A 13,116-nucleotide genomic window follows, 5' to 3' on the forward strand; every position below is an offset into this window, starting at 1 on the left:
AAATTTTCTGGGTGTGCTATTCTCCTGGCTTATGGTCCCAGGGAGAAGGGTGATATGGAAGAGCTTGGTTTATCTGGTGCAGATGCATCATATTGCAAGGGTGTAGCGATCTCTACTAGCCGGTGCCAGCTGATGCTATCTTGGTGAAGGCCTCTGCACAGAGGCACAGCATGGTTGAACTTCAATGTACGCCCAAGTCTGCTGTCATCCCTCTGCACCAGCAGTGGGAAATCTCTTGCCGTGGGCCAAATTTAGCGTGGTAGGGGTACTAATTTGGCCTGTGGGGCTGTTTTCCCCCAACCCATGCCTTCTTGCCCCGTACCTGACATTGTGTGTGGGACAGGTAAAGATGTGCCTGCTAAGGAGTGAGCAAGTCATTGTGTCATTGCTGATCAGTGGTGATAGCAAGCTCTGCAGGGATTGGCTGCACTACGGAGTTCCTGCTTGGTAATTGCTCTCTGAAGCAGGGCTTGCTATAAGGCTGGTCAGTGTGCTTGCTGTAAGCACCCATCAGCTGATGTGTGCTTTCATCAAGCCCTGTTGGCACTAGGTGTGGTACTCAGCTGATTAGTGCTTACAATTCCTGTTGGGTCCCCTGGTGTGCCGCCCAACTATCAGCATGGCCCACCGGGATGGGACAAGGTGAGACTGGAGTCAAATGTGGGTGGGATCAAAACTGGGCCACCCCCACATTCATTCTCACAGATAACTGCTCCCTCCCCCCAGCCGGGAAGCCTGCAATTTACAGGCATGGACCTCCCAGTCAAGATTGGGACCTTGGCATGATGGAACCATACATTTCCTCCTCCAGTGGGAATTTTCTTTTAAAATGCAAATTGGAGGGCCCGTGTGTGTGTGAGAGCGAGAGCGAGAGAGCGCCTGCAGCCTGGGTTGGGTCCTTGTGCCTGTAATTTGTGTTGGGGGGGACTCCTACTGGAGGAAAGGAGAATCCCCCCCCATCTGCACACTATGGGAGGCTCAAGCACTAGAGGCCCCTGCCACCCAAGCTAGGGTTCTGTGAGGGCCCCTACATCTGCAGTTTTCTGCATTTCTGTGCTGGGAGGCGGGAGATAGAAATCCCTTCCTCTGCAGTGCAAAGGAGGCTTTGCCCTTTAGGCTACTGGGAGTCTTCTGAGGGCTATATGTGGCCTGCAAGCCAAACGTTACCCCACCCTAAGTTGACACTGACTGGCATCAGCCCTCCTGGGTTGCAGACAGGAGACTTTCCCAGCCCTACTTGGAGATTTCAGGGACTGAATCTGACGCCTTTATGTGACTACATGGTGGCCTATAAATGGGAAGACAAACGCAACTCATGTTGTTGACTCCACAAAGAAATAAGGCTATTGGGGGATTCTGAGGCGATGCGAAAGTAGGAGGGGTCTGGGTTATCAGCTGATAGGGATTGTACACGAAATGTGTCTGCAAGGGGGATAAATACGTTCTTTGTTCATGCTACCACTTTCTGTTTCAGGAGTGGGTCAGGGAATCATAGGACATATCTACAAAGTAAACCGCTTTGATTTTAAACTAGTTTAATTAATTTGGCTGCCTCCAAAAATCCTGGGAGTTGGTCTGATGAGAGTGCAGAGAACTCAGCAATCCCATCTCCAGATCGGCTCACAGAGCTCTGCTTCCTGGGGAAAAGTAATGACTGTCAAGCCACTTAAAAATCTGTTGTGCAGATATGCCCCTAGGGCAGAATCAACTTTTGAGGGGGCGGGGGAGGAAAAGAAGGTGAAGTCCTGTCGTGTAAGCAGAAAACCATTCCGCTTATGCACAGATAGGTTTAGAAACATCTCATATGGTTGGATGGGAGGGATCTCTTGAGTCCCTTGTCATTTTAGCAGCATTCCATATACTTGAGCATCCCCCAACACAATCATCCCTGTTCTTCTCAACAAGCTCAGAAACCCATTTCGCATAGTTTCCAGAAAAGCTGCTCTGTGGTTGATCTATCGTGCATAAGCTCTTCCTAGTTGTAGCCCCAAACACCTGGTTTCTGCAGCAGTATAAGCTACTATCCTGACCCCAAACTCCAGCCCAAGTGTGGTAGCAGCTGTCAGGGTTGGAGAATGTCCGCCCTTCCAGATGTTGCTAGACCCCATCCCTGACTGTTGGCCATGCTGCTTGGGGCTGATGGGGACTGCAGTCCAGCTGGTGACCCACAGGTTGCCAATCCCTGTTGTGCAAAGGGAAGAATAAAGATGGACCTTGCAAGGCATCAAGAGATGTTGATGATGGCCTCTCAGTTGGGAAACTTTGTGTCGAGCAGCTGTAGTAAACCTTCAACACAATTTGGATTCTTACATTCTTACCTTAGGGATTCCTGGAAGTTAACATTCAGATTAAAGAGTCTTTTTGCAAGGTGAATGGGGTGGAGTTTGGTAGACAATTTAGCCTTTGCTTTTGTAGTGAGGACTAACTGGGTGTGATTTAGTGGGGTTTGTGTAGGAGACAACCCCGGTCTGATGTGGTGAAGTGGTTGAGCTACAAATCAGGGTGTCCTTGGTTTGAACATTGCCTCTGGGATGAGATCCTTCGGCAAGCCTGTCTGTCTCTGCCTCAGCCCATTATCGGCAATATGCAGCTCAAAATATGACCTAACTTACAGGTGAAGATTGCAAGATAATATATATGAAGCACTGTGGTCCTTGACGATTTATTGACTTGCAATAATTTTATTTATTTAATTAAAGTTATATCCTGCCCTTCCTCTCAGAAGGAGCCTTTTACCCTATTTTTAATTGGCTTTTACCCTATTTTTAATTTTTTTATTATTACACTTATACCCACCTTTCCGCCAAGGTGGCGTATGTGGTTCTCCCCTTCCCCATTTTATCCTCTCAACAACCCTGTGACAACCCTGTAGGACAAGCTGAGAGAGAGCGGCTGTCCCAGTGTCATCCAGTGACCTTCACGGCTGAATGGTGATTTGATCCCTGGTCTCCCATGTCCTAGTCTGACACTGTATCCCAGCTTTTGCCAGCCTGGTCCTCTCCAGGTGTTTTGGACTACAGCTCCCATCAGCCCCAGCCAGCACTGACTGTAATGGGAGTTATAGTCCAAAACATCTGGAGAGGACTAGGTTGGCGAAGGCTGCTCTAACTATGCTGGCTCTCTGTAAGCTGCATGTCCCAGTGATCTACTTCTCTCTCTTCTGATATTATTAAGAGTGCCTGTTCTGCTCTTATGCTCAAGACACTGGTTAATTTGTGTGGGGATTCAAGGGGGGCCCAGACTGCCAATTTTCTTCCCTTGGTTGATTATTTTCTTAAACAAAAAAATCAGGAGTTGTACGTGTAAGGTAGAGCTCAGTCTTTGAGGTTGATTGCTTTTGTAAAAATGGCAGCACCCAATCATTACAGAACTAACATTTTCATTATTGCCTTTTTAGTAGGAAGGTGAATGAATGAATGAATGAATTTATTTCGGTCATGGACCAGCCAAATTAGTAGGAAGGTGCATTTGCTCGTACATTCCAGTAGATATCCCAGTGCATTACATAATCATTTCCAAGGGCATTTAATTGCATTCAGTTTCTTAATTTTCAATGCAAGGATTCTAATTCCATTTCATTTTTGGAAAAAACAAACACCCCTCCATACTGATGGCCTTGTGCAAGAGAACTTACTAATCAATTGTGCCCTTGGGTAGCAAAGGCTAAATACTATATTTGGCTCTCCTCCATATTCTGCCCCATATTCCAAAATCAATGTTGGTTATGCATCATAACCAAAAAACAATTAAATATGAACAGTGACAAATGGCTTAGCCTTTACATTTGATTTGCAGGAAATTCAGAAGAGATAAAAGGATGTCATTTTATGTGGAGAATGTAATTAATTTATAACATTCACAGTCACAAGGTGTGGTGATGGCCACTGGATTATATGGCGATACAAGGGGACTAGACAAATCCATCATGGAGGGGAGAGCTAGCAACTATTGCTAGTCATTATAGTGGTATGCAACTGCAGAGTACAATTTTATCTCCAGTGCTACTTTATATCTACATCAGGGATGGGGAACCTCAAACCTGGGGGCCAAATGTGGCCCTCCAAGCTTCTCTCTCTGGCCCTTGGGACTCTCCCAGCTCATGTTTGCTCTGTAGGCCACACTCCTCACTAGTACTGTTCTATGCCTTCCCTACATACTTTTGCCTGGCTGGAATATGGTCTTGACCATTCATAATGCCTCTTGCTTGCCTGACTGCTGGATGGAGAGGTGTAGGTGGGGTAGAAAGCTTGCATGGCTGGAATGTAGCCTGCTCTATAAAGGTAGAAGGCACATCTGTTGCTTTGCCAACGTTGACCTCTGGCCGTGGCCACCACTGGCGTGGATTCCCCGGGAGGCTGCCTATGGGAGAATGCAGCCCTTGGGCTGATAAAGTTTCCTCACTCCTCATCTACGTGAAGCCATTGGGAGTGGACATTTGATTTGGGGTGAGCTGCTATCACTATGCTGATGATGCCTAGCATCATTTCTCTATGGGTGAGAGCTTGGTGTGTGTGTATTGTTTTCAGGTCCAGAAACTGGGATATTTACCTGTTCTGGATGGGGTTGCATTCGTTTGGGGTAGCTCCTGGAACCGCCTTTGTCATCAGAGACCCAGGTACCCTCTGTGTACCTACTAGCAACTTTGTTGGTATGACAGCACCCTTTCCTGGATAGGGATAGCTTGACTACTGCAGTCCATGCATTGGTAACCTTGCAGTTAGACAATAGTAATGCGCTATATTTGGAGGATGGCCTTGTGCTTAGTCTGGAAATGGCAGCTAGTGCAGAATTCGGCACCTAGGGCGCTGCATTAGACACCTTGCTATACATATGTTTCACCTGCATTGGCCTGCTTGTTAGCTAGCAAGCCATATCCAAGGTTCTGTTACTGACTTATAAAGCCCTAAACAACTTGGGACCAGGATACTTAGCGAACCACGTTCCACTTTATAGATCCAGTTGAACTCTCCAATTTTCAGAAAAGGCTGTGGTGGCCATGCCGTGGCTAGTCCTCTTGTGATATCACAAAAGGGGGCCTTCTCTGTGGTGGCACTGACCCTCTGGAACACCCTCATGTAATTTGGGAGGCATCTCTATGGCAGGCTCTAAACTCCTACGCAAAACATCTTTGTTAGGCCTTCCTTGAGTCTTAATGTTCAGCTCACGTTGCTCTGTATTTCTCTTGTTAGGGTTAACATTTGATTGGCATTTTTGTTGCATTTTTTATATTGGGTATTTACTTTTTGCTTATTATTTTATGATTGTAATTTGTGTAAAGTGTTAAGACGAGGGTGGGGAATTGGTTATGGTCAGTGGGCCACACTGTCATATTCCCCACTCCTCATGGGCCCAATTTTACAGGTGGGTGGAGCTGGCCATCTGTCAATCACCTGATACCACAATGACATCAGGTGACCATTTTTGCCCGCTGTGCAAAATACTGTAGTGTTTTGAAAGGGGCTTCTGAAGGCCTGACAATCAGCTGATTGCGAAGTCCCTTTCAAAGTGCTGTGCAAAATACACGTTGAAAGTGTTCTGCCTGACAATCAGCTGATTGTCGGGTCTTCAGAAGTCCCTTTCCATCTTGCGCAGCGCTTTGCATAGGGCTTCGCAGGCACTGCCAATCAACTGATTGGCATCAACTGATTGGCAGTGCCTGCAAACCCCTTTTCAGCTGAGCCAGGTTTTTACCTGCCCTGCACCTGACTTCATCAGGTGTAGGGTAGGTGGGTGTGGCTTGGTTGAAATGGCTTTATGGACCAAATGAGAAGGTCGGGGGGGGGCTCATTAGGTTCACAGGCTGGACATTCCCCACCTCTGCACTTAGATATTGTTTTATTAAGCAGTATACAGGTAATTAAAATAAACTTCCAAGTCCAGAGGCAGCGTACTGGGAAGCAGCAATAGGAGGGGGCTATTGCTTTCCTGTTGTGTTTGTAGGTATCTCAGAGGCATCTGGTTGGCCTTAGTGGGAAACAGGATGGCGACTAAAGGGACCTTTCTTCAGATCCAACAGAGCTGTGCTTCATGTTCTAAATCTGAAATAAGCTGCGCTTACGCCAAGGGATCTGATAAGAGGGTATATTTAGATAAAATCTTAGAATGGACGAAAAAGAAAAAAGCCCCCAAACCCAGATTCAGCAAACAGTGTGGTAAAAACAAACATGCACAAATGGAGAGGATAGAACAGACATCACAGCTATAAAGGAACTCAGCAATTGTTTGAGCCGTGGATGCAGACAGAACCATAATAGTGAAGAAACTCTACTTCCCTCTGTTTATGCTGGCTTCTCACAGCTTCTTTCAGAGCTTTGGATTTCTCAAAAGCTTCTTTGAAAGCTTGTCTGAATATCTCATTCAGGCTTCGCCAACCTGACATCCTCCACCTCCCATCAGTTGTAGTGGCGTGTCTGATGGGAGTTGTCACCCCAAACCTCCGGAGGGCACCGGGTTGGCAAAGGCTGCTCTAAATTCTCCATCAGAGCTTCCCCAGCTCCACGCCCACCTTCCCTTTAGACCTTCATGAAGTGACTTCCAAAGTGTGAGCAGAGACATTCTGACAAGCTTTGTTTCTCTTTTTAGCTCTGCCAAAAGACAGGACCCTCCGAAGACCCCAACCACTCCCAAAATCACCACCTTCCCACCACTGCCTGTCACGTGTGACACGGTGCGCAACAAATGCAGGGAAATGTTGACTTCTGCTCTACAGACAGACAGTAAGTAACAGCGCTCCCTCTTCCTCCCCCTTCTCCCTGTCATCAGCTTTTTTCCTTACATCCCCGATTCCAGGTGCCACTAAGGAACCTGCGTTTGCTTGCTGTTCATAGTGAGCAGTGCTCCATTCTGGACTGCTTTTGACGTCATTAGCTCCCCTTTGCATCCTGAAAAGGTATGCCGAGAAGTGGCCCTGGCGAGTGCACGGCTTTGAATGTGAGAATGGTCAAATGGGGGTCTCAGGAGGGATGGGGTGGAGCACATGCTTTGCATGCGGTGGATCCAGATAGAACCTTAATAGTGAAGAAACTACTTCCCTCTGTTTGTGCTGGTCCAATTGTTGGTATGTCCGGCTAAAAAGGGGTCTTGGGTATCTGGTGCTTGGGTATCAGGTGTTGCCGGTCAGAGTAGACCAGGGGTCCTCACCCTTTTTGGGCTCAGGGGCACATTTGGAAATTTAAGAAATTGTTGTGCGGACTTCAAAATACCCATTTCACAGAACAAAAAACTGGTGATGTTCAGAACCCCCCTCTCCAAAACAGGCAATACACCTATCCCCCTGAAACTACCAAGAAAAACAAGGAAACCTCTCCAACTGCAATTTTTTTAAATAGGGAGGGGCAGGGGGCCTTGGTAGGCACCATGGGGGAAGTCTGACGGCACTGTAGTGCCCATGGCGGGGAATGTTGGGCACCCCAGGAGAAGACAGTCTGACCTGGTATAAAACAGCTTTGTAGGACAACTTTGCAAGTATGATCTTGGCCTCCTTTGCTCTGCTTGGTTCTTCTTGCTGTACAGGGAGTGCCAAGGAGTAGAATCATAAAATCATAGAGTAGTAGAGTTGGAAGGGGCCTATAAGGCCATCAAGTCCAACCCCCTGCTCAATGCAGGAATCCAAATTACAGCATCCCCGACAGGTGGCTGTCCAGCTGCCTCTTGAATGCCTCTAGCGTTGGAGAGCCCACCACTTCCCTCGGTAACAGCAGTCCTGTGTATACTCCGTACTTCCAAAAAGAAAGACAGAAACCTCTCCCTACAGAAGTATGCCTGTTGGGTTTGTTTTGAAAATATTTGCACTGCAGGCCTCAAGGTGGAAAATGTGTGTAGAAAATATTTGAAAACGGTTTGATAGAGCCATCACGGTCCATGGGGAACATACACATTTCTTTTGATGCACTGTCACCTCTAGCCAAACAGGTTGTGCAGGTTTTTGAAAAGCTTAAAACCTGCCAAACCTATTTACCAGAGTCTGATGAGTTTTTACGCCATGGGCAGTAATGGTCTCTCTCAGCCCCTGCAACACTTGGCGGACGTTGGATGTTGGGCTTGGTGGATGTCATCTTATATTCCTGATCCAGCAGGACTCTTTATGGGTTCTTACGGGTGAAAACGACCTTCTGAGACAGACAAGGTGCAAATGTAATCTTTAAACAACAAACCTCGGTGAATTTGTCCCCGTGTGTCTGCCATAATGCACATTTTGTATTACACCATTTAGCTAAATTCAAACAGCCTTTGGTTAAGTGCTGTGGGCACCTGATGCTGAAGTGTGAAGGCAGATGCTTGCTTCAGGAATGTAGCCACAATCCTTAACCCACGAGGTTGGTACCTTTTGGTTAGCTTGCTTCTTGTTTCTTCACAGATGACTATGTGGCCATCGGTGCTGACTGCGAACAGCTTGCGGCCCAAATTGAAGAATATATCCTTGTTTTGTTTGTAGCATTAGAAAGGAGGCTTAGGGGATCTCTGAGCAAGCGTTATCTCGAATGCCGACTCACAGCCCTTGTGATTAAAGCTCTCTCCGCACCAGGTGTGAGGCACCTTTGGCCCTCCCATCACCCCTGGCCCTTGCCCATGCTGGCTGGGGCTGCTGGGAATTGTACTTCAGCGCCATCTGGAGCACCAGAGGTTCCTCGTACCTGCTCTACAACCATGATACACTTAAAACAGCTGAGTATGGCTTCCCCCAGGGAACCCTGGGACACGTAGTTGTTTGAGGTTGTTGAGAATCCTTCAGTAAGGATCCCTAGCCCTTTAACAATACTGCAGCAGAGCAGCGGCATAAGTGTAAAGTCGGCACCACAAGCAGGAGATGCTGGGAGCCAGAGACAAGAATAAGGTAAGCAGCAGAGCCTCAGTTGGGGGGGCAGTCACCTGCAATGGAACCCAGTCAGTGGTCAGAAGCCTATTATGGGCTGAAATACTCCTGGAGGGAGTTGGGTATCCTAGGCTCGATTTCCCTTGAAGCAAACTGCTCTCGATTAAAGGTGCCACATTCTGTTCTTGAGTCTGTGGTCCAGTGGGCCTATGGCAGAGGTGGGGGACCTCCATTTTGACCAAGCCATGCCTATCTGCCAATCATCTGTCGTCATGTGGACAGGCACAAAGGCAGCTGGGTTGGGTCAAAAGGGAATTATGAAGTGCGGTCAACCACCTGATCCTCGATGCTTCAGAAGTCTCAGTGCTTGACGATCAGCCAGTTGCTGGGGCTTGCAAAGACAAGTGCATGGCACTTGGAAGTCTCAGCAATCGGCTGATTGTCGGGCCTTCAAAGCAGTGTGCCGCCCGACATCATTGTGATGGCAGAAGATTGACAGCTAGGTGGTCAGTTTTGGCCCCTGGGGTTAGGGCAGATAAGGATCTGACCTGCAGACTGGATGCTGTTCTCCACCCCTGGGCTGTGGTATCTCTGTTGCCTTTGGGATTGGTGCTGTAGTAACGGTGGGATCTCTAGCACTGAGAGAGTTCCTTGGGAGGAGAGTGCGGGTAAGGAAACCTTCTCAGGAGCAGGGGATCCAGCCATCGTGGTCACTTGGCATTCTTCCTCCCCTTCAACTGTGGAGAGGCCTGGCAGTGGGCCTTCCTAGGTGGCTCTTTTCCAAGATGATCTCCTTCATCCTCAGGGTCGCAGGACTCCTCTGCATCCAGGCTCTGGGCCATGACACCTGAACTTTAATAAGACTGGCATGCTAATGTGTTTGAGGCTGGGGCAAAGACCAGCCACAGCCTCTTGCGTGTGGTGCTCCTTAATGGCTTGTGAACTTATATACCAAGATGTCAAGAACACAGACTTAAAGTACAAAAACCGTGTCAGGAGCCGGCTCTCCAACCTGAAGGACTCCAAGAATCCTGACCTCCGAAAGAACGTCTTGTGTGGAGTAATCGCTGCAGAGCAAATTGCAGTGATGACCTCAGAGGTGAGATGGAGGGGTGAACTGACTGAAAAATCCATTGTGATTAGCTGCAGTCGATCGATTAGCATGATAGCAGATCTTCAACAAATATAGTTCTGCTACCAAAATTCTCAACAGCTGCCATTGATAGGGACGAATGTCCCATGTCACAATGCAAAGGGTCAAAAGTCCTATCCATAAATAGGAAAATAGGCTTTTGCAGAGAGATTAAATGGTTTTGACATAAGCTTTGACAGGCAACATCAGGAGGAAACCTTAAAAGGATAAAGTACTGTATATATTTTAAGGTGTGGGGCTCACAGTAGAGACTATTTAATTCTTCATGTGTATTGTACCTTTTTTAAAATTTACAGACAGTATGAATATCCTATCCCCTTGCTATGGCTTCCGTATTTACACACCATACGCATCGCTACTGCCTTTCCTCCCCCTCAGAGAAAGGGAGGGCTTTATTGCTGCAATGATGGGCAGGCCTCCCTATCCCTGGAAAGGACTAAAGGTGGTCCGGGGACTGAAAATAGCTTGACTTAATCTTGGACTAGATCTTGGACTAGAGCGGGCTAATCATGCATGTCCCCAACCCTGGATTGAGAAGTAGGCACTGGACCGGGTACCAGAACCTGTTCTACTGACTGCAGGAGACAAAAAAGAAGTGTGCAGGCAACTTTTGAGATCTTCTGCAAGACATGAGGATGGCAAATAGCTTAGATGGCTTTACAAGAGGCTTAGGCAAATTCTAATAGAAGGCCAGTCTGTCACAAGCTACCAGCCTTGATGGAGGAGGTGGAGTCACTTAGCAAATACCAGCTGCTGGGGAATAACAGTGGGAGAAGATGTCAACCCTATGTGTGGCAGCTGTGAAAAAGGCAAATTCCATGCTAGGGATTATTAGGAAAGGTATTGAAAATAAAGAAGGGCCGGGGAAGGAACTGGCAAACCCACCCCATATATACGGTCTGCCTAGTAAACGTCGCAAGACGTCACCCTAAGAGTCGGAAACGACTCGCACTTTAAGTGTGGGGACACCTTTACCTTTACTTTTTTATTGAAAATAAAAGTGCCAATATCATAATGTTGTTGTATAAATCTATGGTGCGGCCACATTTGGAATACTGTGTACAATTCTGGTTGCCTCACCCCAAAAAGGATATCGTAAGAGTTGGAAAAGCTTCAGAAAAGGGCAACCAAAGTGGTCCAGGGGATGGCGCGACTCCCCTATGAGGAAAGGTTGCCGCATTTGGGGCTTTTTAGTTTAGAGAAAAGACGAGTCAGAAGCGACATGCTAGAGTGTATTAAACTATGCATGGCATGGAGAAAGTGGATAGAAAAAGTTTTTCTGCCTGTCTCATAACACTAGAACTTGTGGACATTCAATGAAGCTGAATGTTGGAAGATTCAAGACAGAAAAAAGGAAGGAATTCTTCTGGCAGTGCATTGTTAAACTACAGAATTTGCTCCTTTAGGAAGCAGTGATGGCCACCAACTTGGATGGCTTTTAAAAAGGGATAGACAAATTCATGGAGGATAAGGCTATCAGCGGCTACTAGCAATGTTGGCTGTGCTCTACCATCACAATCAGACGCAGCCTGCTTCTGAAAACCAGTTGCTGGAAGCCGCAGGAGGGGAGCGTGCTCTTGCACTCAGGCTATGCTTGCAGCCTTCCCAGGGGCATCTGGTTGGTCACTGTGAGAATAGGATGCTGGACTAGATGGGCCACTGGCCTGATCCGGCAGGCTCTTCTTATGTTCCTCCAGGCCTCCTTTGAGCTTCCCAGACGAATCGGGTTGGCCACTGTGAGAACTGGGATGTTGGGCTAGATGGGCCTTCCATCTGTTCTTAGATTAGACTAGACTAGAGATCTGAGGGTCTTTCTCTCTCCATCCTCTAGCTCAGGGTGGGGAAACTTTGGCCTTCCAAGTCTTGCTGGACTGCAGCTCCCACAATCCCTGGCCATTGGCAATGTTAGTGGGGCTGATGGGACCTGGAGTCCAACAATATCTGGAGGGCCACAGCTTCCCTATCCATGTGCCAGGTCAAGTGTCGTTGGGCCTGCTCAGGATCATAGTTCCCCCCCTTTTTTGGCTCATTTGCTCCACAGTTCCTGACGACGGTGTGGAACAAAATGCAGTTGTAAATGGCTTTGAATCCTTTTAGCATTAATGCAGCTATTGAGTGTGTAACGCAGCTAAACAAATGAGGCCAACTGAGATTATGTCCTTCTTTTCCCGAAAGGAAATGGCCAGCAACGAGCTGAAAGAAATCCGGAAAGCCATGACCAAGGAGGCCATCCGGGAGCATCAAATGGCTAAGACGGGAGGGACCCAGACTGACCTCTTTACCTGTGGGAAGTGCAAGAAAAAGAACTGCACCTATACCCAGGTGAGGCACCTTGAAAAACCTGCTGGTTTGCTCACCCAGGCCCTGAGCACCTCCTCCTTCCGTGAAATGCACTGAGAGGCGACGGTGTTCAGCTTCTCCATGGACATTCTGGCAGGATCTAGTCTATCAGGACGTGACACCAATCTTGTGTGCATTTCTGCTTACGGAAGCGAGAGAGGATTGTCGGGAAAAGTAGGAATGTCTCTGCGTTAACCCTGGGTGGCTGCCACCTGACTCCTCATGTTTGGTTTGTCTTCTGTGTGCACCAGCATGAGAACAGTGTCATGGCTACACCTGCAACGGCCAATAGACCAGCTCAAGGGCATGCCAGTAGAGGGAGGGGCCAGGGGCCAAAGTGGGTGGAGCCACAGATGTGACTCCGGCCTTTGTTCTGTAGGCTACATTCCAGACATGCAAAAGCCAGAGGTATCTGACTCCCCTGCACCCCACATAACATCTCTCCATCCTTGTTATGACTGTTCAGGGACGTATTCTAGCCAGGCAAAAACACTCAAGGAGGGCGTGGGTTGCTGAGAAAAGGTGTGGCCTAGCAAAGGTTGGGCAGAGATGGCCTAGAGGCCTGCATTTGGCCTGTGGGCTGGTGGTTCCATGCCCCTGCAATAGACCCACAGAACCCAGTCATACACCTTTAATGGAGACCAGGATTGTATTGGGAGAAACAAATACAATCATGGCTAGAGAGCCCATGAATTCTTGAACAAGGCCTTGTCATGATGCTTGGCTTAGTGAGGTTGCAGGCCTCACCAAGGCCACTGTCATAGGCACCAACTTCGATTTAGGAAGCCCTTGACTCTCTTTAAATCCCTGT

General features: G+C 47.9%; 1 protein-coding gene across 9 annotated transcripts in view; it reads left to right on the plus strand.

Moving 5' to 3' along the window:
- Positions 1-13,116, plus strand: part of TCEA2 (transcription elongation factor A2) — a 41,537-nt gene that overhangs the window by 17,341 nt on the left and 11,080 nt on the right. For all 9 annotated transcript variants that reach the window (XM_061630989.1, XM_061630988.1, XM_061630990.1 and 6 more), the window contains 4 exons: positions 6,583-6,716; positions 8,357-8,413; positions 9,757-9,911; positions 12,141-12,287. In XM_061630989.1, the coding sequence (XP_061486973.1) occupies positions 6,583-6,716; positions 8,357-8,413; positions 9,757-9,911; positions 12,141-12,287 (493 nt within the window). The remainder of the gene's footprint in view (positions 1-6,582; positions 6,717-8,356; positions 8,414-9,756; positions 9,912-12,140; positions 12,288-13,116) is intronic.

Source organism: Rhineura floridana, chromosome 6, assembly GCF_030035675.1.
Source record: "Rhineura floridana isolate rRhiFlo1 chromosome 6, rRhiFlo1.hap2, whole genome shotgun sequence".
In the NCBI taxonomy this organism is placed as follows: Eukaryota; Metazoa; Chordata; class Lepidosauria; order Squamata; family Rhineuridae; genus Rhineura; species Rhineura floridana.